General features: G+C 45.2%; 2 protein-coding genes across 3 annotated transcripts in view; one reads left to right on the top strand and one right to left on the bottom strand.

The window, feature by feature from the left end:
* Window positions 1-9,391, top strand: part of FCSK (fucose kinase) — a 30,086-nt gene extending 20,695 nt beyond the window's left edge. The window contains exons 21-24 of one of the 2 annotated variants that reach the window (XM_082232590.1): window positions 6,448-6,635; window positions 7,297-7,396; window positions 8,249-8,472; window positions 9,052-9,391. In XM_082232590.1, the coding sequence (XP_082088716.1) occupies window positions 6,448-6,635; window positions 7,297-7,396; window positions 8,249-8,472; window positions 9,052-9,138 (599 nt within the window). In that variant the 3' untranslated portion in view covers window positions 9,139-9,391. Of the gene's footprint in view, window positions 1-5,050; window positions 5,119-6,447; window positions 6,636-7,296; window positions 7,397-8,248; window positions 8,473-9,051 lie in introns of those variants that run through there. The other variant, XR_014221970.1, reaches the window with a different exon arrangement.
* On the bottom strand, window positions 9,370-26,291 carry COG4 (component of oligomeric golgi complex 4). The gene is made up of 19 exons (XM_082232594.1): window positions 25,996-26,291; window positions 24,144-24,226; window positions 23,878-23,992; window positions 22,519-22,693; window positions 21,716-21,909; window positions 21,190-21,295; window positions 20,633-20,790; window positions 19,523-19,581; window positions 18,114-18,247; window positions 17,106-17,224; window positions 16,039-16,205; window positions 15,111-15,276; window positions 14,462-14,524; window positions 13,635-13,751; window positions 12,804-12,896; window positions 11,957-12,040; window positions 11,662-11,763; window positions 11,009-11,137; window positions 9,370-10,156 (listed from the first exon to the last, which is right to left on the bottom strand). Exons 1-19 carry the CDS (start codon window positions 26,155-26,157, stop codon window positions 10,022-10,024), a joined length of 2,361 nt encoding a protein of 786 aa, XP_082088720.1. The 5' UTR covers window positions 26,158-26,291; the 3' UTR covers window positions 9,370-10,021.
* Between the last annotated feature and the right edge of the window lie 138 nt (window positions 26,292-26,429).

Below are 26,429 nucleotides of genomic sequence, written 5' to 3'. Positions count from 1 at the left end.
AATTCACAGAAATTGACAGATTTAACAATAAGACTTGACCTGAATACAGAATCTATAAATAGGCTTACGCAAGAAAATTCTGCCACACGCCAAATTGCGGAGGAAGCCAGAACTATTGCTGGAGAGACCCAGGAAAAATTAGAACCGATTGCCAGGAAGGTCTATGACCACGATGCAACTCTGGCATTGTGGGAACTACAAAGAAAAGAAAGGAATTTGAAATTACGATCAATTCCAGAGGACGAAGGAGACAATCTTACGGACTTTTTAACGAAAGAGTTTGCTGATGCCTGGGAAGATTTAGAGGAAGACGAATTTAAAATCACAACAGCATTTAGACTGGGCAGAAGACAGAACAGAAAGGCACCGAGAGACTGTCTGATTACCTTGAGATCGAAGGAGGAAAGAGACAAAATTTTAAGACTGCACTTTGAAAAGGCCTTACAAATTGGGAACTCACCGATACAGATCTTTAAAGATATTCCTAAACATATTTTGGACTTGAGAGCCTCTTATAAGGATTTGGTCTACCTGTTGAAGAAGAACACCATTCTCTTCAGGTGGGAATTTCCACAGGGACTGTCCTTTGACTACAGGGGGAAGAAGGTGAAAATAAAGACGATACAGGATAAAGACAGGTTCCTGCAAAGAAATCAAGAAGACTTACAGAAAGGAACTGTAGACCCAATTGCTGAGCAAAAGAGTGTAATAGACATCTTGAACCTTTCGTTTGGACAGAACCTTCCACCACCAACAGAGGAGGAACAACAATTAGGAGCTGTTGGAGGAATACCAGAAAAATAACAAGATGGCCCTGCAATTCCTTAGCTGGAATTGTAATGGGATGAATATGCCTTTGAAGAGACGACAAGTATTCCATATTTTGTACAGAGAACAACTGGACTTGATTTGCTTACAGGAAACTCATATAACTAGAGCCCACAGGAGACTGCTTATGAATAAAAAATTGGGACAAGAATTTATTTCGTCGGACAAAGTGAAAAAAAGAGGAGTTGTGATTTATGTAAAAGAGAAGTGGGCTCCAAAAATGATATTTAAAGATGAACAAGGAAGATATTTAGCGGTGGAGATACAGGTACAAGGAGAAAAATTTTTGATAATTGGGATCTATGCACCAAATGAAGGCAAAGCAGAATTCTTCAAAAAACTGCATGAAACTTTGACGGACTATTTGGAATATAATATGATAATCATGGGAGATATGAATGGTGTAGTTTCTACAAACATGGACAAGACACAAAGACTGACACTTACTAAAGAAGGGAGACTCCCGAAGACTTTCTTCGAAATGACTGAAAATATGGACTTAATAGACATTTGGAGAACAAGGAACCCTCTGGAAAGAGAGGGAACCTTTTTCTCCCAAGCAAAGATGACCTGGACCAGAATCGACCAAATATGGGTTACTAGTGGAATGGCTCCGAGGATTAAGAAGGTAGAAATCTGCCCAAAAACCTGTTCCGACCATAACGCCGTGAAGATGGAAATGAAATTTACAACAACTGGTCAGTTCAGATGGAGAATGAATGACACCCTGTTTTGAGATAGAGAGATCCACATGAAGGCCCAAAAAGCTCTAAAAGACTATTTTGAAATCAATCTAAAGGGCGATGTGGAAAAAAGAGTGATCTGGGACGCAAGTAAAGCTGTGATGCGAGGGTTTTTGATTCAACAAAATTCAATAAAGAAGAGAAAGCAGAATGAGAAAAAGGAAAATTTTTTGGAAAAGATAAAAGAAGGAGAGAAAAAATTAAGATCAAAACCAAAGTCCCAGGAGATTTTGAGGGAGATTAAGTTGTATCAAACACAATATATGGAATTGATGAACCAAGAGATAGAGTGGAAAATAAAGCAAATGAGACAAAAGACATTTGAGTCGGCAGACAAATGTGGTAAACTTCTGGCATGGCAACTCAAGAAAAGACAGAAATTAAATACAGTTACAAGTTTAGAAGTGGATGGAAAGATTATATCTAAACCAAATGAGATAAGAAATTGTTTTGTGAGCTATTTTAAAAAACTTTATTCCCAAGGATTACAAAATGAAGAGGATATAGATAAATTCCTTAATAAATATGGATTACAAAAAATCTCTCATCAAAGCAAGGTGGATCTAAACCAGAGAATAACAGAACAAGAGATAGAGGGTGCCATTCAGGACATGCAACTGGGCAAATCTCCAGGGCCAGACGGACTGACCTCCAGATACTACAAATCTTTAAAGGAATGGTTGATACAACCGTTAAAGGATGTCTGTAATGAGATCTTAGAGGGAAAAAAGGCACCCGAATCGTGGAAAGAAGCATATATTTCACTCATACCAAAGACAGAGACTGAAAAGACTCAACTGAAGAACTACCGCCCAATTTCGTTACTCAATGTGGATTACAAAATTTTTGCAGACATTTTAGCAAAAAGATTTAAAAGAGTACTGATGGAGAAGATTCACAGAGACCAAGCAGGCTTTCTCCCAAAGAGACACCTCTCAGACAATGTTAGGAATATAATAGACATTTTGGAAAAGTTAGAGGTGAACATAAATACTAAAGCAGTTTTGATATTTGTGGATGCGGAGAAAGCCTTTGACAATATTTCGTGGAGTTTTATGAAAAAGAATCTTCATGGGATGGGGGTAGGACAAGGATTTGAGAATGGTGTGGGTGCAATATATTCCGAACAAAAAGCTAAGTTGATTGTAAACAATGTAATAACTGAGGAACTTAAGATAGAAAAAGGAACACGACAGGGGTGCCCAATTTCTCCATTGCTTTTTATTTCGGTCCTGGAGGTGTTGCTGAACATGATTAGAGAGGACCAGCAAGTTAAAGGTGTAAAGGTCGGAACTAAACATTATAAGTTAAGAGCGTTCGCAGATGACCTTGTATTGACTTTGCAAGAGCCAAACACTAGTACAAAAAGAGTGTTGGAAATAATTCAACAATTTGGACAGGTAGCTGGATTTAAACTGAATAAACAAAAAACTAAAGTCTTAGGGAAAAATCTAACAGATATGGAGAAGAATAAGTTTCAAGAAGAGACAGGTCTGTTGGTGGTTAAGAAGGTGAAATATCTAGGGGTTAATTTAACATCTAAAAACTTGAATTTGTATAAGGACAACTATGAAAAATGTTGGTCAGAAATTAAAAAAGATCTAGAAATATGGTCAAATTTGAGATTATCAATGTTAGGCCGAATTGCAGTGATTAAGATGAATGTATTGCCTAGAATGTTATTTCTATTTTAAACTTTGCAGATTATTGACAAGATGGACTGTTTCAAGAGGTGGCAGAAAGACATTGCGAAATTTGTCTGGCAGGGCAAAAAGCCCAGAATAAAATATAAAATATTAACAGATGCAAAAGAAAGAGGGGGATTTGCCCTGCCGGACTTAAAATTGTACTATGAAGCAGCAGCGTTCTGCTGGCTGAAAGAGTGGATGCTCCTCGAGAATACAGATATCTTGGATTTAGAAGGTTTCAATAACGCATTTGGCTGGCATGCATATCTATGGTATGACAAAATCAAAGTGCATAGTGCCTTTAAAAATCATATTGTAAGGAAAGCGTTGTTTAATGTTTGGATGAGATATAAAGATCTGTTGGAAAACAAAACCCCTAGATGGTTGTCACCCTTAGAGGCTAAGGCCCACAAGAAAGTCAATATGGAGGTTGGATGGCCAAAGTATTGTGAGATTTTAGAACAGGATGGAGAGAAACTGAAATTAAAGAGTCATGAAAAACTAAAACCCAAAGTACAAGATTGGCTCCACTATTATCAAATAATGGAGGTTTTTAAACAAGACAGGAAAATTGGCTTCCAGGTGGAAAAATCAAAACTTGAGACAGAATTGTTAGAACCCAATATTAAGAATTTGTCAAGAATGTATAACTTGCTGTTGAAACGGAATACACAAGACGAAACAGTTAAATCAGTTATGATTAAGTGGGCACAGGACATTGGTCATAATATTATGTCTGCTGACTGGGAAAGGTTGTGGAACACCGGTATTAAATTTACGGCATGTAGTGCTTTAAAGGAAAATGTGATGAAAATGGTCTATAGGTGGTACATGACCCCAGTTAAGCTAGCAAAAATTTACCATTTGCCTGATAACAAATGTTGGAAATGTAAGGAAACTGAAGGTACTTTTTATCATCTTTGGTGGACATGCCCGAAGATTAAGGTTTTCTGGGAGATGATATATAATGAAATGAAAAAGGTATTTAAATATACCTTCCTTAAGAAACCAGAGGCCTTTCTCTTGGGCATTGTCGGCCAATTGGTGCCAAAAAAGGATAGAACTTTTTTTATGTATGCAACAACAGCAGCAAGAATACTGATCGCAAAGTATTGGAAGACACAAGATTTACCCACCTTGGAGGAGTGGCAGATGAAAGTGATTGACTATATGACATTGGCGGAGATGACGAGCAGAATTCGTGACCAGGGAAAGGAGACTGCGGAAGAAGACTGGAAGAAATTTAAGATCTATCTTAAGGACTATTATAAACTCGATGAAGTTTAGAATGTCGAGATTTTATAGAGAGAAAGGGTTGCAGTGATATAAGATTAGATTAAGAAAGGACTATGATGAATTAGGATGGGAGAAAACATTTATAAGTTGCTATAAAATTCCGACATGAGGATGCAGAAAGGGGAGGTATGGGGAAGTCTGAGGAAAGAAGTTTATGAAAGGACATTATGAAATTATATTTGTTTGTTTGTCTGTTTTATTTATGTTTGTTTGTTATAAAAACTTTTGTAAAACCAATAAAAATTTTATAAAAAAAAAAAAAATCTGCAGAAAGGGAGGTGTCTAACTCAGTGCCATCTTGTCCTCCTTTTCTTGAAGTTAGCCTCAAATATAGCATTAGCAGGGCCTTGAAGGCATTTCTTCGTCTGCCTTGGTAGCTCAGTTGGTAGAGCATGACAGTCTTAATCTCAGGGCTGTGTATTCAAGCCCCATGTTGGGCAAAAGATTCCTGCATTGCAGGGGGTTGAACAAGATTATCCTTGTGGTCCCTTCCAGCTCTACAGTTCTGTGATCAAGACTTGGCTGAAATCTCTCCAGTTCATTTGACTGCTGTGATTTCAAAGGTGCTGTTGGCTGTTTTCCTCCAGAAGATATTTTGGGGTGTTTCTGTTGCTTGCACAAAACTGCTCCCTCTTCTCCACAGTCCTGGCCATGTCTGATTCCCATGTCTGTATGTTTCATTGGATGAATGTTTTAATTCCTTCTCTGCTGCTCCTTTTAAAATGTCATATCCTGCCTTTCTGCCAAGCAGCTAAGTCAGTGACCTCCTCCTTGCTTTGCAGACTTTTGCCCTCCACTTGAGTAACACATAAACAGGTCTTACTCCAGTCTGGATTCTGGTGCCTTCCAAGCAACTGGGCCAGTCCAGTAGCTTCTGCCCTTTGGTTGTGTTTTTTACTTTGCCCCGAAGGAATGTGCATAATAAAAGGCAGAGCCCCCACCAACAGCCTGACCCAGACTTGTTAGGAAGACAGGAGAACTAGCCTTGTGATGAAAGGATTCTTGTGCAGTGAAACAGTTTTTCAGAGGCAGCTTTTCAGAGTTGTGATCTGGGCCTGTGCCCAGGGGTGGAGAGGAGCCAAAAGTGATTAGAAGCAAAGGTCAAAGAGGAAAAGGCAGTGGGTGGGATGCATGAGAGTGAGAGTGAAGGCAGAGCAGCCCTTTCAGGCCAAAGGGAAGGGCTGGGTTGATGGCAGGGGGATCCTCATTTGCATCTCTTAGATATGCAATGGGATGCATAGGAGAAGGGTCTTTACCTTATTCTTTTGATAATTACATTCAGTGCTGCTTTGCCACTGGGGCAGAGCATTCACATTCAGATAAACCAATGTGGGTGTTATCTATATTGGCTGAAGCAAGGATCTATGTTTGGTATTCTGCTTCTCACACCTACTTCCTAATATTGCCGAGGATGAGACATCATGGAAAGGTGCTCAATCTGACGGGAAAGTCACTTTTGAATAACCCCTGTCCATGGCACGGTTCCTACTCAAAGGGTGCCCAGGATAGCTTACAACATAGAACAGGATAAAACCATAAGCAAAATACAATAATTAAAAGGCCATCATCATTCTGCAGGCCTGGACAAATAAAAGGACTTCAAGTGATGTTAATAATGTGAATTCTATCCCATGCTTTATCATGTCTGATTATACATTTTTAAACTATAAAAACATGGTGTAATAATTGAAACCAGATTAAACCAAAGCAGGGTCCTTCTGTCCTTTCCCACATCAGCAATTTTACTGCTTCAGAAAGGAAGAGGCCTCCCAACTATAGATAAGTCTTGTCTCCATTGGATCAGAGACCCCTCCTGCCTCCCACAAGGGATTCACCTGGCAACTGGTAAAAAGCAGGATCTCTTCCTCAACACTTGTTCTTGTTCCTTGCAGGTGGAGGGTGGCAGGATCAAGTGGGTGGGCTGGTGCCAGGCCTCAAGATTGGGCGTTCAAAGCCTCAGCTGCCACTAAAAGTAGAAGTGGAGCAGATCACCGTCCCGGAGGGCTTCATATACACCCTGAATGAGCACCTGCTCCTGCTGTACACGGGCAAGACCCGCCTGGCCCGCAACCTGCTCCAGGTACAGAAGGTGCTTGGAGGTGCCAGTTGTGGCCTGAGGTCCACAGCTCTGACGTAGCTTAGAGCAGAGAGTTGTACCTGTCCTACAACGGGTGTACCTTTCTCCCTGTGCTGTTGGCATGATGCACTTCATCCTTGTGTTTTGGTCTACACAGGTAGGATGACTCACCTGGTAGAGTTGCATGTATTCTTATTAATACTTTTCTTATTGTTTTATTACCCTCCCTTCAACCTAAGGTCCTAGGGTCACGTAAAACGCAATTTATTTCATTATTTATTTCAATTATATCCCACCTTTTCCTCCAAGGAGCTCGAGGTGGCCAACATGGTTCTCTCCCTCCTCAATTTAATCTCCATTAACAACCCTGTGACATCGGTTAGACTGAGAGGCACTGACTGGCCCCCAAGGTCACTCCATGAATCTCATGGTCATGTGGGGATTTGAACCCTGGTCTCCCAGGTTCTAGTCCAGCGTTCTAACCAATGACACCAGGATGGCTCTCATTTAAAACACAATGTTAAAAAGAGTATTCTTACACTGGCACTTTCCCCAAGGTGCAGGAGGGTGGTTGTGGAGTTGGAATTTGCTAAGCCTTTCTTCCTCTAAGCACTCTTGAGCACCAGAAACGCAGACAACCTTTAATTGCTTCCTTTTCTTTCAGGATGTTCTAAGGAACTGGTATGCCCGGCTACCCACCATTGTGCAGAATGCCAGCGCACTGGTGAACAACGCAGAGGAGTGTGCCCAGGCCCTTCGGCAAGGTACTGCAGTTTGTTCCTTGGGCATCTTGTACAGTTCGTTACCCAGGGCAGAGGCTACAGTGCCTCTGCTCAAAACACCTTGAACAGAGGATGTGAGGGTGATCTGGCTGCGACATCTGTCACCCCATTGATCGCCAGGGTTGATTCGGCTGATCTGGCTGGCTAGACGGGTGTCCCCTTCCTCCCTCACCGCTCCATGTGCGTCCCTCCCGAAGCTGCGCGCTCGGTGGAAGAGGACGACCATCCCAGATAGAAGGAGTGTACCGTTCTTCGGTCAAGGGTATACGATAGCTGCGCTCCCCTGCTAGAACCTCCAAACAAAACACCTTGCACAGAAACCACCTCCTATGTTGAACAGGCTCTCATTTTGCAGGAGCTACCAGGGTAGTTGTGTTTGTGTGCTTCAGAGCAATTACTCCAGGCAACAGCCAATGGGAGTGGGAGCGGGGCATCTTTTAAGATGTCATCATGGGCTTTAGCCTTCCCCAAATTGCTGCAGTCCAAAACATCTGGAGGGCAAGCCCCATCAGCCCCAGCCAGCACTCACTGGTTTGGGGAAAGCAATTCTATCTAGCTGGATCTTGTAGCGCTCCTCTTGCTAGATTGAAAGCAACAGAGAAGCAGCAGGGAAGAGCAGCCAGAGCTACTATCTTCCCACTTCTGTGGTGGGCAGCCCAGCCCAGGTGTCAGATTTTCCCAGAAGGAAGAAGGCTGACATGCACACCATGTGATTAGAGCCAAGAGCACTGTCATGGCTGTATCTGACAGGGAAAGGAGACCTAGCAACTTTGCTTTAAGAAGGGCAAATCGTTCAATGCCAGAGTGTCCTGCAACTCCTCCTCCTCACCCCAGGCAACCTGGCTCTCCTGGGCAAGTGTATGAATCATTACTGGCTGCAGAAGAAGAATATGGCCCCTGGGTGTGAGCCTTTGGCTGTCCGGCGCATGATGGAGGTGCTCCAGCCTCATGTCTATGGGCAGAGCATGGCTGGCGCTGGAGGAGGTGGCTTTCTCTATGTCTTAACTAAAGAGCCCAGGAACCAAGAGGCCTTGCAAAGGATCTTGACGGAAACAGAGGTGAGTGGAGCCAGCTCCCAAGTCCCTGTTAATCAGTGTCTCCCTGCAGAAATTTCAGCAGGGCACATTTTGCAGGTTTGGGGTTCAGGAGCAGGTTAATGCACACCCTCTCCCAAGCAAATTCGGAGAGGGGAAATTCAGTGATGGGCGGGTACCATGTAGTTGCAGGAAGGGGGAGCCTCACACTTGGGAGCTGAGTTTGGCCCTCCAGGCCTCTCTAACAGGCCCTTGAGATTCTGGCCAGGGTTAGGCCACACCCCTTGCCCAGGCTGCACTTCTCACCAACACTGCTTGGCATAATCTTTGAGCGCTTTGGCTGGGCTCTTCAGTTGTGATGATGCCTCTTTGCTTGGGCCAGATGGAGACATGTGCAGAGCTAGAATGTAGCCCCCTGGCCAAAGAGAAGAGTGGCCTCTGCACTGGCCTGTGACCTTCCAGGGCATGTAGCCCTGATGTCAGGTCAGGAGTGACAGTCGACCCCCTTGTAGTGTTGAAGTTCCATCAGGCTTCAGAACAAAATATTCTGACTTAAATATTTTGTAGTGAATATTTCACTCACCCTGCATGCTTTCCTTTCAGGGCCTGGGGAATTTCAGCATCCACACTGTGGAGGTGGACACAGCTGGGTTCCAAATACAGCTTCTGGAGGAGGATTGGGAACCATAGGCACTGCAGGGTTTCCTGCCCACATCCTACAGCTGTGCAAGATCTATGGACGAATGACTCAGTGGCTGAATTTGGTTTAGTATTTTTCTTTGGAAGATTCATGCACTCCTTCACTGCAGATGGGGTGAAAACAGCAGCTGCCTCACCCAAGTGAAAAACAATACTTAGTTGTGAATTAGTAGGGCCTGGCAGTCAGATCTGCAGCATTCTTCAGGAAATTACATGAAGTAATCAATGAAAAACTTTTTATTTCCTTGCTGATGTAAATCTCCTTTATTTAAATCGACCCACCCTCCGCACAGCATATGATGAACACATTAAGGGATCTTAAATGAATTCAGACCATTGATTGGTGGAGCTCAGCATTGTTGACTCTAACTGGAGGCAGCTATCCAGGGTCATAATCAGGCACCTTAACTGTCTCTGTTTCTAAAGAGCCTTTTCACTGGAGACACCAAGGACAGAATGCAGAATCTACCAGCATAGAAGACATGTCTACATCCCCCAAAGCACCATCTTGTTCCTGTGACTTAGTTGATCTGTGGTCTTAGCCCCACTTGCTAACTAAAATTTACAATAATTGCTTGGCAATTTCAGTTGTTATTTAACTTGAATTTGTGTAGAAATGTTTGTGCATTATGATAAAGATGTAGAAACAGGCGAGCTGTACCAACTTGCAGAAAAACAAGAGAGAAATCTCTGAAGGAGGAACGAAGGTTCTGAAGTTTACCCAACGTATACTGAGGTGGTTGTTCTTTCAGCTTCAGAGATCCCACTGGGAAAGGGACTTGCATTTCCCTCCAGTCTTAAGAACATAGCAAGGCCTTCTTAGAAGAGGGCACCAGTGATCTCCACTAGCAGGAGTAGGTTGTTGCAAAGACAGCTAGAGGCGAAGTCGCTTGATGTCTTCACTGCGAAAATCCATCCGGAGAGCCAGCACTTGACGGACCTCAGCGGGGGTTAAGCGCCATGTCAGTGGGCCTGAGTTTGGCCCCCAGTAATCCAAAATCTCTGCTACCTGAATGGAAGAGGGAAAGCAAAGTGATTCACCAGGCAGAAGAACAGAGTGGCAGTCCATCCAAAAAGCAGGTGGGCAGCTTGGAACACCATAGCTGTGCCTGTCCTCAGCAGTGGGACTGATATGTTGCTGGGTTGGATGCTAAGCTCTATGTGGAGGAAGAGAAGCATGTACCCAACATGGGCCCACAAGTGCTCTCCTCTCTAGCCAGCATATGACGTGCGAGAATTCCAGCTGCAAGGCCCAACACCAGCACCTGAACAGAAGAGACTGAGGCATACTATTTTTAGTCTATGCTATATTTGCTCTAGTCATCAGTTTTCTGAACTTCTAAAGGTGGGACTAAGCAAGTCAAGTGAGTCAGCCATCCAGCCCTCTGCTCCTGTCTGTGCATCTGCTCTGCCTGCCTTGCTCTCCCTGCTGCTGATTGCCCTTTACCCAGTAGGGGAGGGGAGAGACATTCTGCACTTGTTCAAAGGAGCCTGTTTTGAATGCTGGGAGCCTGGCCAGGCATCTTGGACCCTTTCTATAAAGCCAGGTGGAAGAAGCAGCAGTAGCCTCCACGGCTTTCATATGCCTGTGGTCTCCACAGCCCTGTGAGGATGGGATGCTGCTAGAGTGAGAAAGCAAGGCCTGTGACTTGCTCTCTACTGCACTGTCTTGTTGCCAGCTGGGAACATTAATAACAATTAATCTGTTCCTGACTCAGAGCACAGCAAATCCAAGGAGAGCTGGTGGGTTGTGGCGAGTGGAGCAAATGGGTCAGAGCCCACCCTGGAACATACATATCTTGTCATTGCTTCCTGCTCCCTCCCCACTCCCAGTTCCCAAAGAGAGCAAAAGCTTGCTCACCCTTTCCAAGTTGAGAATGGTTGCCATCTGGGAGAGCCGGGCAAACTTGTCACGGATGGTCCAGGTGGTCACTGTGGTGAGGTAGGCAATTAGGGAGCGCAGCTCTTTGTCAAACTGCAGCCCACCCAGCTGAAGAAGCAAAAGGAGAGCAAGAGGTTAGGGGTTGCTACGCTGAAAGGTGTGCCACAGGGTGATGGAGAACATTCGGTCTCAGGTAATAAAGCCAAACCAAAGTGAAAATAAACGACAACAATAAAGCCCAGATGAGGCATAAATGGTCAGGGTCCCAGAAAGAAGGGGGCAGCTGCTTTGCTTCTTCTGATTCTGCCGTTGTGGGCTATGGTGAAGGTAAAGCCATAGAATATACCTCAAACCATGGCTTAGTCCACAGCAGCAGGACCAGAAGAGAAGCAAAGCAGATGCAATCTTCTCTACAGTTTAGATTCACTTTGCCATGTCTCTTGTCAGCATTTGCTTTGTTTACAAGATTCAGCTTCTTAAACTGAAGCTGCTGCCTGCAGCAAATGCTTCTCACTGTGAGAAACCCAGCTCCACCAAGAGAAGAGCAAAGGGACAAGAATTCTGAGGAGTGGCAAGAAGGGAGCAGTCAGGCTGCTTGCTCTCTGGCCCTCCTGTTTAAGGTCTCTCCTTACCCTACTGAAAGTAGACTTGAGAACAACCTTCTCCAGTTCAACAGCAATGAGGGTGGTCATCAGGCTGGTCAGGCTGTCGTAGATCACCGGTGACAATCCAGCCTGCAGACAGAAAACAAGGGCTGCATCTCACAGGGCAATGTTACTGGAAAACAAGTGAGAGGGAAGAGTTGAGGAGGGCACTGATGGCCCCCTCTCTGGTGGTACATCCACTTGCCTGTGATGTGTCGTCAGGGCCACAGGCAAGCTGGGTTACAAAAGAGTACATAACGCCTGCTCAGGGCCCCAAACATACCTTGAACTCTGCCATCTGCTGCTCCAGATTGAGGATGAATTGCTGGACCCAGGGGTCATTGGCCTCATAGTCATTGAACTCTTCCTACAATGGGAAAAGGATACAGATCGGGTCTCCCATCATTCTAGCACAAGCCCATGAATTTTTGTAAAGTTTTTTTATTCCAAATATACCAAAGAAAAAAAGGAGGGAAACCCATATTAGTTTCCATTAACAAGAATAATCCATCAAAAAGGATAAGAATAACCTATCAAATTTAATTTAAACATCTACATTAATGCAAGCTATCCATATGCCCAAATAGGTGTTCAAGAAATATTGTAAGATATATATTCAAATGTGAAAAGGGCAGTAAGATCTTCAAACTCCCGAATCACAGGTGGGCATTTATCCTTACAACCTCTTTGTAGCTAGAAGGGCTCACAGGATCCCCTTCAACTGACCTGGCATTTTTAACCAAAGCATCTTCATCAGCACCTGGCAGGTTTCCCTGCAGTGTCACATGCAATTCACTTCCTTTTAAGAGGGTGTTGCTTCCGCAGGCCTGAAGGCTTGAGGAAACACCCCAAGGATGGATTTTTTAAATACGTATCCTGCCTCTCTAAGTGCTTGAGATAGTGCAAGATATAGTAAAGATAACATTGAAGGTTATTTTCTTTAAAACCCACACGAGTACTTAAAACTACCAGCAGCATAAAAGAGAGCTGTGCCAGTCAGTTTTAGCCCAGCCATTCTCTAGCTTGCTGTTTTGGTTGTATTTCTCGGCTGGAAAGTAGGAGGAGTTCGTTCCAACAGCCCCTTCTCTGTACCATCTGAGCAGTTCAAATGAGCAGGCAGTAGGACTCACCTCTTCAATGTTATGGGAGACTGACAGGAAGAGGTTGATCCAAGGTTTCACCTGTGGTTTGATAGCTGAGTTAGTGAGCTCATTCAACCCTTCCTGTGGGGAAGCAGGTGGAGAAAAAGAGAAAACCTCTGTCAATCTACCAACATATTTAAAAAACCAGGTACCAGACACCTGTTCCTAGCCATTGTAGGCCTATGTGTACCAACTTTGTTCAGGAGAGCAGCTCCTGACAAAGGTGCAAATGAAACACAGGACTCCTCTGCCTCCAAAAGACAGAGGGAGATTGCTTGCAGTTGCAGCAACCAAGGAGAGTGACAACACTGGGTAGCAGGCTTATGGCCACACGTATATATGCCTGAGTCTGAGTGACTCCTGCAGTGGAGGAAGGGATTGCCTCCCAACCATGGAGCCACAGCATGGCCACCTGCAATTTGAAGTGGCAAAGTCCTGGGAAGCCCCAGAGACAAGACACAGGTGCTTAAGGATGGGAAGGGGTGTCACAGCAACCTGTCAGGTACTGGCCTGGTCTTATATTGCTCTAGGTATGTGCTGCCCCAGGCAGTCCCACAAAAGGCTTCCCACTCTGCAACATCATAGCCCCTGTTCTGGATTCCACTTTAAGCATCAGCCAAATAAGATGTCTCTCCCTTTACAGTGAAGTTCTCATGCCTCAGAGGCTGAATGCCTCATGCAGGTCCCAGGCTTGTTGATTTCTGGAAATCAGAGGCAGCCTGCTGAGCAAACCATCACTAGGCAATTTTGTAAGACAGTTCTTGGGATTTGTCTGCTGAACGGAGCCAAGAGGCCATGTTCAAACATTGGAAAGCTTACCTGCAACAGATCTCGAAACTTGTTGGACATGGCAGCCATGTCTGAAAGACAGCTGTCAATCTTGGGTTGTGCTTGTTCACCCCCAAATCCCTGGCTAAACAGCTTGGCACAGTCACTCTGTGTGAAAGCACAAAAGAACCTGAGGCACAGGAAGAGCCTTGTTTGTTACCAGGAGCAAAGGAGAAACATGACTGGTGATTGTGAGAGAGAACATAGTTAAAGAGAAGTTAAAGAAATGGCCTTTGAAGCTAGACTGGCAAGCAGGAAACAGTGGGCTCATATATTAGTGTAAATAAACACAGAAGAATCCTCTGCTCACTAACCCTCGGGAAGAAAACAATTGGGGGAGGGGGTGGCCTTAGAAATAGGTGGGAAGACACGCTGTCACAAGTCCCTGTTTTGTGGGCTCAACACAGTATGCAAAGGGTAACATTTTAAAGGGCGAAGGAAAAAGGCAAGAGCTGAGGTGGGAGAGGACTTCACTGACAGCCTCTACCTCTTCACACCATGCAAACCATCACAGCTAGGGCTAAGCAGGCAGTGGGCAGTTTAAACCCAGTAGCTCATTTTAACAGACATCTTATTGAGAAGTTTTATTAGTCTGATTTAAGTGTGTTTACCACCCTAAACAGCTGGGATGAGCCAGTTAAAAAGTTTAAGAAAATGAATCAATCTAGATAAAAGCTCCCAACTGCAGATTTGAGTCAGGCCAACAGGCAGCCTCCCAAGAGCAAAGAGTGCAGACTAACAACGCTAACAACAGATAAGAGAAAGATGCCCTCAAGACCTTTCTTGGTAATCAGTGGTGGAAGGTCTCATGACAGTACCTCCAGGGTCTTCTTTAGTGTCATGATGTTTTCACTGCAGATCTCCACATTGTTTAATGTCACCTAAAGAATGGGAGGAGGCAGAGAGGAAAGGGGGATCAGAATCTTGTGAAATTTGCTACTCCTGGGAAGATCCTTGCTGTGGGCACAATTAGGATTGGGCACGAAGAAGGACATAGCCAGATGCTCTCTTGAGACTTGCCACTGCTTGCTTGGCTAGTGGGTTAAGACAACCCACCTGTTTGTTTGTTTGTTTGTTTGGCTGCCTCCCTCCCTCTCTCTGGACAGAGAATACAGAACACCGTGACCGACCTCACCACTCCCTCTCCATCCTATTCACCTGGATGCAAGTACAACTCTCTTCATTGCAAATACAAAACCTTATTATACTTGACATTCATTCTTGGAGCCCATCACACTGACTTCTACTTGGTGACATCCATCCTTTCTCACCCAGTTGCACTGCTCTGACACCATAGCTTAATCTTCCAGATCCTGGCTAATGTTTATTATTATTAATAATAGAATTTATATACCGCCCTATACACAGAGGTCTCAGGGCGGTTCATAGAAAAGATCACAATGCTTGCTCCTATTCCTTCCCTATGTCTCCCACCTGTATTGCAGGTGTTTAAAGCTGCACACCCACCAGAAAGGACTGCTTGGCCTCATCTGTACTTTCAATGCCTTTGGTGTCAAACTTGCCCTGCTGAAGGCTGCTGTGCATGATGCTCACTGCGCTGGTCACACCTCTCTGAAAGTCCTGGAATGTGGTGGCTGGGAAACCCATCTTGAGTTTGTTGCACAAGACCTCCCTGGAAAGGGCAAGAGAGGAGATGGTAGTTGCCAAGATGTTCTGTGAGATCTGACCGCTTCCAAGTCACTGTCATACCACGCTGGGCAAAGGGGACAAAGGCCGTGAACTCCTCCCAAGGATTTCCTTCCTCCCAATTCTTCCAATCATTGCCTGCCACCCTCCTACTCACCACCTTTATTTAGAACCAGCTTCTATTTCAGCTGCTCATCAGCACATGGAAGTGACATACACAGTTCTCAAGAGGGCTTAGATAATAAATATTCTGCTCTCTTGCCCAGGAATATTCTCGAGGCACTTGGCCATCCATCCCCAGAGCATCTGTTCACTGCATGCTAATGAAGTGCCCCTAAAGTCACAGCCCTTCTTGTGCGCAATAATGGCCAGGAATCTGGAAGGCTGCAGTATGAAGAAGCCAAGGAATTTTGCATGTAACATTTGCCATTGTGGAACTAGACATGATGTGACCCCTGTGTCAAATTCAGAATTTCACTCTCTGCTCCTCTCTGCTGATCCTCTTGAAGCCTTTCACAAAAAAGAGGCTGGAAGTTGACTACCCTTTCAAAGGGGGAGACAAAAGCTTAGGAATCTTGGAGCAGATACCTACAAGGCAGGTAGGAACCTGCACCTCATGGCGCCATCTGGTGGAGACCAAGGAGGCCAAAAACCTATGTGCTGAAAATCTGTAACCGTAAGTGCTATATTAGGTGAACTGCCTGGACCACCGCAGTCTAGGAGGGCCAAAAAGCTTCACACCACACACCTGAAATCTGACTCCAGCTCCGTGATGGAGTGATTGATCATAGCACAGAGACAGTCAATGCTGGAGCTGGAAAGAGCCCGCCCAATGCACTTCTTCACGATATAGAAGACATCATCCACCATACTGGAGGTCAGCTGACCCTTCTCACATGTGTCCATAGCAACAGCCTGGCAAAGAAATCAACACACATCAATGACTTCCACAGAACACCTATATTGGTGCAGCTGCACTGGCTACCTGCATGTTTCCTGGCCTAATTCAAAGTGCTTGTTTTCACCTATATGATTCAGGACCTCGCTGGAGTCATTGATCTTAATCTGAGCCATTCTCTGGGTGCACTCTTTGAGGGAGATTCAGAGAGAAGGAATAAGGGAGAGCATGGCTTTTCAGCTCTGGTTCCCAGTCTGTGGAGGCTGTCCCCAGTGAGGTCTGTCTGGCATGGTCAACAACATCCTTCACGTGCCAGGTTAAAACTTGTCTCTTCTACCAGGGATATGACCTAGTATGACACCTGTTTGATTGCATGCTCTTAGAATCATAGAATCATAGAGTTGGAAGAGACCACAAGGGCCATCGAGTCCAACCCCCTGCCATCTTGCTGATGTTTTTGGTTTTTCTGCTGGACTTGATTATAGGTTAGCGGAAAGGTTTTACTGAAATGTATTGCCTTATATGTTATGTCGTTCAACCTTTAGTAAGTCACTTAGAGTAAGACAAGTAAATAAGGAGGGCCAACAAGACTCTTCAGAACCTGCAAAGCCAGCTGATCATGAACTGCTCTGGCAGGCAGGTGCGCCCTCCAGACATGGGCCTTCCATAATTTGCTGTGCCTGAAGAATAGAGGATATTTTTTAATCTATGAAGAGAATTTCAAAGGGGTCTCAAAACCGTAACAGTCTTTTCTGGTGCTCACAGTATAGGCAATTCAGAAATCCCCAACATTACACCCCACAGGAATTTTCAGAGCTCAGTCAATCAGAAGGGCCTCAATCCACTATGATGCACTCAGTACCCTAAGATTCAACTCAATATCCCTCCATCCTGAAAAGGAGGGCAGCTTCCCCTACCTTGTTGACAGTCTCCCTCATGAAATACTCCTCCATGGTAATATAGTAGCCAATCAGCTCCTGCATGGCGCAGCTCAGTAAGCAGTTGTTCAGCAGCTTGTCCAGGCACTTCTGATGCTCTGTGGAGTACAAGCAAAGAAGCAGGCCATGGGCTGCAGTAACAGAACACCAGTCCAGCTCCTTCTTAGCAACTGCAATTTCCTGCACACAACATTTCCCACCCCTGGTAAGTCACCCACCTTGTATTGCAATCAACAGCCTATTTAGGGGAATGATGCTACACAAGACTTGGGCCGGGGGGGGGGGGGAATGCACTCAGAATGAATTAGGCAGCAGGTTTTTGGAAGGCTTCCTTAGATCCTGAGGCAGGTGTAGGAGCTATGAACTGGAAGCTCTGACTCTTTCCCAATATCAACACCAAGCAGCTTGTGAGCCATTTCCACACCCTCCTTGGTAACCACAGCCCAAGGGAACACAACCTTCTTGGCAGGACTGAAGTTGCAGAGGTGAGGGGGTGGGGTGAGCAATTCCTTAGTCCTGCTCTGTACCTTCCTAAAATGTTAATGCCTCTTGCCTGCCTGGATGGAGGCTTGAGACAGATATGTCTGAGTGTGTGCCTGGAGACATCTTGCACTGTTTGTTGCATGGCTGGAATTCAGCCAGATGTACAAAGGTGAGAGTCATTGTTACTCTGCCCACTTCCATCCCAACCCTACCCACATTGGCACATGAATCTTGGGAAATCCTGCCTGATCCAGAGCCCACAAAGCATGGCCAAGGAATCCTAATAGTGCAATCCTAACCATACCTACTCAGAAGCAAGTCCAACTGAATTCAATGGGGCTTACTCCCAGTAAGCGGAGTTAGTAATGCAGCATAATTTGTTAACTTATTATTTCTGTTGTGAAATCTTGCTCATTACAACAAGTTCATCTGGTAAGCCAAACCAGCCACAAGTCAAAGAGCATCTCAGATTTGGTTTTGTGCAAGGAGCATTTAAGTTTTCACCTTGCTTCACATCCTCTGAAGCCATGGAATCTCCCACCTCAAAGTCGGAGATGATGCGCCTTCTAATGAATCTCAGATACAGCTCACTCCGTGCATTCATCAAGGTAACCTCTGTTAAAATGGGGTCAAGTTCCCTGTGAGAAGAAAAATGACAGTCAATAGCAGAACCACTGAGAAAGCAGGCATTTCACAACAAGATGAGGTGGTAGAACAAAGTCCTAAGACAGCTCTGGACAGCCAGCAAGCTCATGTTGGAATCCTGAAATTGCCACATGTGAAACAATGCTTCCAGTCAACAAACAAATGTTTGCAGATGTAGAAATGTAGTGCCATGAGCCATTCTGGGACCATAAGGCCGGCTTTGCCATTTCCTGTCATGCCAATGATTTGTGGTTTTTGTTTATCAGTGCTGTGAAAACCTGTTCCTCATAGCAGAGGAACAAGCTTAAGGGGAGGCCTTGCTGTTCCTGCAAGGAAATTTGTTAATAACTGTGCATTTGGGTTTGGCAGGAACAAGAATCCCTAGACACCTCAGTGTAGTCATCAGCTGGGTGGCTAAAACTTGAGCTTAGCAATGACCAGAGACAAGCTCATAAGGTAGGTAAAACTTGCCACAGTAGCTCTGGAGAGTGGGTTTTAAACTGGTGCATGTACACACACACACACACACACACACACACACACACACACACTTCCTTTCCAGAGAGAGATGCAAACCTCTGGCTGCTGCAAATTGCCTTCAATCCTATAAATTCACCCAGCTAATTGAACAACTCAAGCAGAGAAATGTAATACCAGCCAGGCCTGAACCTAGATTGGAACTGGGTCCAGTTAATGGCCAGTCTTCAACAGAGCCAGCAACTGCCACAACCCTCTTGAGTACCTTCCTGAGAAAGCATTAGCAACCAAGTGGTAGTTGTCATAATCATTTGCTCCAGGGTGTAAGTCACCTCATAAGTCCCTGGCCTGCTCATCCTCACCACTTTACATTCTTACCTATTCTAATCCACTCTTCCCCCTTTTCCATTCCAATTTGCAGCTTATATGATCACTCTCTGATGCAAATGGTTCCATCAAACACACAAATACTGTACAACACAATTCCATCTCGTGCAGTCTTCCATTGTGAGACAGGCCAGGGGAGAAAGCAGGTGACCCCCCCCCCCTTAATCTATGAAAGAGCCCCTGCCTCCTAGTGGACAGATGTCTGGCCCATTGGGTGGTGACAAAGGAGAGCACACTGGATGGCATCACAGAGGGAGAACACACTAGTTTCGTTAGACTGGGCCTGGTCCTTTCCAGGATACCCTTGGACATTTAAGTGCCAGGTCAAACCATAATTTCCCACAATGAAAAGAGTTGTGGCTGAAAAGCAGGAAGGAAAGAGGGGGAGATTTTGGCCAGTTTACCTTGGCTCAATCTTTTCCGCAACTGAACTCCTCATCATGCTGTTCTGAACATGCTGAAACTGCAAGCGTAAGAAGTAGAGAGCTGTTAGAAACCTCTTTTCTGCTTGACTCCAGTCTCCTCCCGCTGGAGCAGTAATAAGGCAACAGGTAGAGGGAAGGAGAGCTAAGGATGACCTCTTCATTCCACACCCAAGGGGAATTTACATAGGGGTTACAGAGAGATCAGAAACAGAAGGATGCTGACAGAAGCTTTTGAAAGAAGCATTAAAAAGAAAAGAAAAAACACACTAATAAGCAAACCCCAGAAGTATTTGCTATGTTGGACAACAGGAGTCTACAGAGAAATCACCACCAAGCCTTAGAGCATGACTCAGCACAGAGAGAGAGAGAGAGAGAGAGAGAGAGAGAGAGCGCGCGCTCATTTATTTGCTGGGCCCTGAAGCTCATTGGGTGGCCTTGGACAAGCCAGCTAAACTGACACACAGGAGAGTTGGAAGGCAACGGGTAGCATTGTTACCCATTGGTTTACATGGCACATTGCAGAGTTAATAACTTAGGGACTACAGGAAAAGTCACTCACCTTCTGACATGCCTTGAGAGGGAAGGGGAGGGTGTGGGCTGTGGCTGCAGAGAGCTGCAGACATTTGGGGGCACTTTTCTGTGTGGAACCTCAAGACCCTTTAGGCACATTGGTCTGGGTGCACTGGATGGCCACACTCTGCCCCGATTCTGCCCCATTTTGCAGACAGGACAGAAACAGTGACAGCCACCACTGGGATGTTGTAAAAATTGAACCAACAGGGATTGAAGGTATACAGCAGGCAGGACGGGGTGTGTGGGTGAGAGTCACTGGGGCCACTAGTAATTAGAGCATTTGTGTTCCCTAACCAGCCAAGAGACTAGCCTTCTGCACTGGCATGCCACCACCAGTAAGAAAACACAGGTGACCCCAGCAGCAGCCCACATTGTGAGGTCTGCATGTGCTGTCCCCATTGTTATAAGCCACATAAAGGGCTCTCTTGCACCAGCAAACTCAAGAGAAGCCTCATGGAACTGGCTCAAAGTGGGTTCCTCCATGTCTTCCTCAGGCCACACTGCCAAGTCTCTCACCTGTCTGTGATAGGATCTCTGCTGGATAAACTTGTCCACAACCTTTTCTACCTGTCGATCACATTCTGTCTGTAGGTGCTTAATCAGTGTATAAAGCCTGCCTGGTCCATAGTAGGTCTCCACAATGGGCTGGTGGGTCTCCACAATACGGGCAATCCCTAGAAGAAGAAAAAACAGGTGATATGAGACTGTTGTACAGTGCTCCAGAAAAAGCTGCCACCCCATCCTGTGAGGACAAAAGGATCATTCCAAACAGAAGCCCAAGACTTTCCTTCAACACTTCACTGCTTGTGCAATGCTGTCAAGAAATCATCCTGTTTCTAGTAATATGGGGAAGGGCCACAGCTCAGTGGTAGAGCATCTGCTGGGCATGCAGATGCTTCCAGAGTCAGTCCTTAATGGCATCTCCTAGTAGCTCTGGGAACATGCCCCAACTGAAATCATGAAAAGTCCCTGGCGATCAGTATAGGCAGTACTGAATTAGATGGACCAATGGTTTGACTTAGCATAAGGCAGATATTCTCAATGAGGTATTCTCAATGGTGGCAGGGGGTTACCTTCAAAAAGTAGGGTCAGAGTGTCTGCAAAGATAGCTGCAGCTCTACGGTCACTCATGTCTGTCTTCATCACCAACTGCAGGTTCTCCTCCGCTTTATTTGCAACCTGAAAAGAATGGAGACTTTTAGCCTATGTTATCCCACAGCCTCAGTCAAAACTCATGCAAGGACAATCCTCCTCGAGGAGCCTTTTTAAAAATTAATATTTTGTTAATCAATCAATCAATCAATCAATCAATCCAATCAATCAATCAATCAAATCTTTACAGCAGTCCAAGCTGGTGGCCATCACTTTAACCTGTTGCAGATAGTTCCATAGTTGAATTATGTGTTATGTGATGGATATGAGGCTGCTTGTAACTGTGCACACATCTACTGTGTTCCATCCTTACCCATCTTTTTTCTAAACTAAAAAGTCCCAGTTTCTATATGACTGACCCACTAGAACAGGAGCAATGGCTCAACCCCAAGAAGCTCAGAATGCATCTCAGTTGCAAATGAGCAGCAGCTCTCAAGCTACACTTACCTGTTTGCACAGGTACTCGGAGAATTTACTTAGTCCTTCTTCATGCAAGCCCAGCAGAGGAAATATCTTGAAAAAGCGCTCCACTTGGGGCAGGTCTTCCTGTTTTGTGGCAATGTCAAATTTCTCAGTCACAATCACCTTCAGGCGCTGCTCTGCCTCCTGCAGAAGCTTCAAGTTGGCCTCAATTATGCTGCCTGCCCAGAAAGGAGAGTCTCAATATCATTTCTCTGAAATGGCTCCATACTTAAGGAAGGACCTCCCCTCAGAGGTGGGTCACACATCAATATTATCACTTTAAAAAATGCTCCTTTTTGTTCAGACCTTGGAAGGGCACCGTGATTTGCTTCTGCTGGTTATCTTTTTATTTCATCCCTGTTGACATTTAATCTTACTTTTAATTAGGATTTATGATGGTTCTGTATTTATATACTGTTTCTTGTGTTTTTAAAACATGCGTCATGCCCTGCCCTGAGACCCTTGTGTGAACCGCTAGGGTGTTATAAATATGTGAAATAAAAAAAGTGGAATGAAAGTAGTAGAAGTTTAGGCAGCATTTGTTTGTAGTGACGAAGTTGGCTTTTGTTCATTTTTACTAGTAACAACAGAAATCATCACAGAAACACAGAATTGAAAGATGACTCTGGGTGTATTCTGTAAAACCAAATGACACTTAATGTACTTCACAACAATCAGGTGCCTTTTTGGCTATTGTTAATATATTAGAATCCACCCCAAATATTGTTTTTACAGTGTAGGGTGGGATATTAGATACAATTAAATAAACCAATAAACATAATGAATACCTTCCCGGCCCTGCCTGCTGAGCTCAATGACAGATTTGTCCAAAGAAAGGTAGCGATGAATATGCGCAGCAGCCTGTTCATAATCTTCATTCCTCAGGGCTGTCTGGACTCCATCCATGCAGAACTTCAAGTCCAGAATGTCATCTGCTCTCTGGATGGCTTGATAGAGGCGATTCTGCCAAGAAGGGCCCCAATTAATTCCCCTCCAAAATTGGCAAGGCAGGAGCAGAAGAGGCTAATGGAGACCACAACAGCGGAGGAAGCAACATATGATGATTTCCCAGCTATGAGTGCTCCACGCCAATCCCACCAGCCAGATTGCTGCTCTGTGAGCATCCATTCAAGATACGATAAGCAGGGCCTCCAAGATCCAGCACAGCAAGGAAGAGTTCTCCAGGATGCAACTAGCCTGGCCATGATCACACACATTCATCTCATCAAGGCTGGGCCAAAGCAGCACACGCTGCATCAGGATGTCTTTGAAAAGCATTTGGAAACTTAAGCTGAAGTTTTGACTGGGACAAGCTTTTTTGCAGCTTGCTATTGCTATATCAGGTGTCATGGCTTCCAATGACTTCTTCTAAAGTCCTAAACAGCTTGGAGGCAGACCATCTCTTCCCACAAGGATCCTGCCCATCTACACAGGGGAAGCTCTGCTCTTAGCACCGAAAGGGTGCCTGGTGGGAATGTGGGGGACAACCATTGTCATGGCACTGTATGTGAGGCATTCCATGCCCTGGGAGATGAGATGGGCTCCCTTGCTAACAGTTTTCAGATGCCAAGCAATGACATTTTTGTTCCAGTATGCCTACAATGCACCCTTTCCTTGCCTATCCCTGTAGTAACTAATACCTTAGACCTTGGCCTGTTGTCTCTTCGCTCTTTCTTCTTTCTGTGATCATAACCCACTTTAACTCCAGGTTAAAAGATCCCAACATGTCTCTTGATTATGCATGTGAAGGGATATGCCCATGTAAATGGAGAATATGTGGGAACAGTCGTATTTGAAACAAGTGCATCTGAAACATTTCTGCAACCCTTGACAACTCAAATAAAGACCACATCTCAAAAACAGATGAGTAAAAGGGGACAGCTTTGTATTCTTATTATTTATTGAATTTCTATACTGCCCTACTTATGAAGATCACGCAGTGGTTCACAATATAAAAACACAAAAATACATACCATGATAACAAACCAAAACAATATTCCCACAATATTATTATTACTGTACAGGTAGGAAAGGACCAGTGATGGGGGAGGGAAAGAAAAATTCCTCCTTAAATGTCGACAATCACACACAGCCAAGTCATGACAACCCAATCGGACTCAAAGCTCAGTATGGCTTTATCTAGTTACCTTGGCAAGGTCGAGCTGTCGGACTTTGCTGCTGACATTCTCAGCCAGATTGCAGGTGAAAGTGATCATTCCAGCTAGCTGCTTTGCATCGCCTTCAATGAGCTGCAGGTTAGGACTGAAAACAAAGAAACAAGGGAAAGTAGGATGTCTATTTTGGAAAAAACAGCATCCACAAGGGTAATGACAATTGGCCTGACCTTCATCTGGCTCTATTTGTTCCGGCAACGATGCAGCACTGCACATACCTTACTATGACTGCTACTCACCCCATGCGATGAAGGGTAGCCATCTTGCTCTCCATGGAGCTCTGCTGTTCCAGAAGCATCTCCAACTCTTCTTCCACGGCTTTCTGAAAAACAGAAATATAATGCTGCAGGCATAATCAATGCCCAATTTGCAGCATGTCCCTTTCAAGATCAATGGTAACGGCATGACTTAAGAACTCAATGTGACATCAGATCAGAGATCCAAGCAAAAGGTTGCTAATAGGGGTTGGGTACATCACATGCTCTATTCTGCATCAGTTTATCCTTTCTATGAAAGAGGGTATGCTTCCTCTCAAACAACAATGGAGTCCATTACTAGATAAATGGGATATTCATCACTATCATATCCTCCTCCTGGGCTTCCAGAGGCAGATACTGCCCTGGAATGATCCATCAAGGCTCTTTTGTCTCCTTGGGTTCAGGACCTTTGCACACATGACCAATATTTGTTGCACATCACTAGCTCTGATTCTACCCAATCATATGGCACAATCCACATTATGCTGGATTTGGGGTCCCCAACATAACGCCCACGGCCACTCCCTGTGGTGCACTCTGAGGACAACTGCACCTGCCCATGCATGCTTAACACTGTGTGGTTCTGCCAAGCAAACTGCAGGCATTCATGTGCCGTACCCTCTTCCCTTTCTTGGCCCAGAGAAATTCCTCTTTGGAAAGGAAGGTGGGGGAGCTGGAGGCTCATGCCTTTCTTTGTCTTGCCGCCTTTTCAGGAAAGAAAAAGGCAGGATCCTGTTATTACTACCTTTAAAGTGATATGGGTGTGTTCCTGGCTGTTTTTTTATATATGTTACTTTTACTGGCTTTTATGTTGAGTGGGTTGGAATGTTTTGCCTGTATTTGAGTGGGTGGTGGTGGCAGCAGGCTTAGTGGGACTGTTTTGCCTTCTTTGTGGGGGTGTTTGGATTGCCTGCATTTGAGGTTGCATACCTTTTGGCTGTTTGTTTTGGTAGGTTTGCTGATAACTCTTTTGCTTGTTTGGGGGGAGGTTGCCTCCCCTTTGACTTGCTTATGATAGTGTTTTCCCTGTAGTTTACTTAGGATGAGATATTCTGTGTATCACTAGTTTTTGGGTCTTTGCAGTGCCCACAACACTTTATTAGATTGCCAAATGTGCCCCAGGCCACAAAAGGTTTGGGACTAGAGTACTGATGGTTGTTACCACATCTATCCAGAAACCGAAACAGACACTTGCTCAGATGCACCCAGGAATTTTACCTGTGGAATATTTGTGGCCCTATGATATGACATTTTAGGTTTTCATCATTCTACCTTGTTTTAAGTTTTGTGAGGGAGAGTCATGAGCATCTATTTAACCCACCCTTTGCCAACTATGCATCCCCGACATCATTTGATCACATCTGGTGGGCAACAGGTTGGCGAAAGCTGGTCTCCCATCTTGAAGGAAGGAGAACCTAAGAGGGGTTTGATGGCTCAGGCCAAAGGCAGCCCACAGAGCCCAGCATCCTATCCTCACAATGGCCAACCAGATGCCCCAAAGGGAAACCCACAAACAGGATATGGGTGCAACAGCAACTCTCCCCTTTGCAATTCCAGAAGCCACTAATCAGAAGCATCGCTGCCTCTGACCATGGAAGCAACACATAGCCATCCTGGATAATAGCCACTGCAAACCTCCTCTTCCTCCACGAATTTGCCCAATACTCTTTTAATGCCCTCTAATTTAGTGTCCACGGGGGGGACACTAATGCCCTCTAATTTAGCGCGAGGGGGCACCCTTGACAGGAGCGAGGTCCGAAGGGATACCGAGGCAGCCTAGATCCGAAGTGACGGGGGCTGGGAGGGGAGGGAGAGAATATAATCCAAGCCGCACCTCCTCCCCGCACAGGCGGCTGTAGGCGGCCTCCAGCTCCGGCAGGTCAGTGAGCGCCCGGATTTGCTCCATGGATAGCGAGGAGGATGAGGAAACAGAAGATCCAGAGCCGCCGCCATCGCTCCCTCCTCTCAGGCCTGAACCGGCCGCCGACGCCGCCATTTTGGCCCCACGTCGTTCTAGAGATAAGAAAATTGAAGAGTCGCGCTCGATTAGCCAGGAAATGGCGCTTCAGGGCTCCTGAGGACGCTTTTTTTTTAATGGTACCCCACCTCCCGCCCGGGCCCTAAGCGTAAACTGACCACAGAAGCCGCGGGATGGGGGCTTTTGTTACTGATCTGTAATTAGATTTCTGCGCCCTCTTTCGCCCAGGAAGCTCACGGCTCTCCTCCCACATTTTATTCTCACAACCACCCTGCGAGGTAGCCCTACAA

Source organism: Podarcis vaucheri (assembly GCF_965113315.1).
Source record: "Podarcis vaucheri genome assembly, chromosome: 7".
Classification (NCBI taxonomy): Eukaryota; Metazoa; Chordata; class Lepidosauria; order Squamata; family Lacertidae; genus Podarcis; species Podarcis vaucheri.
This window is presented reverse-complemented; position numbering and strand designations above follow the sequence as displayed.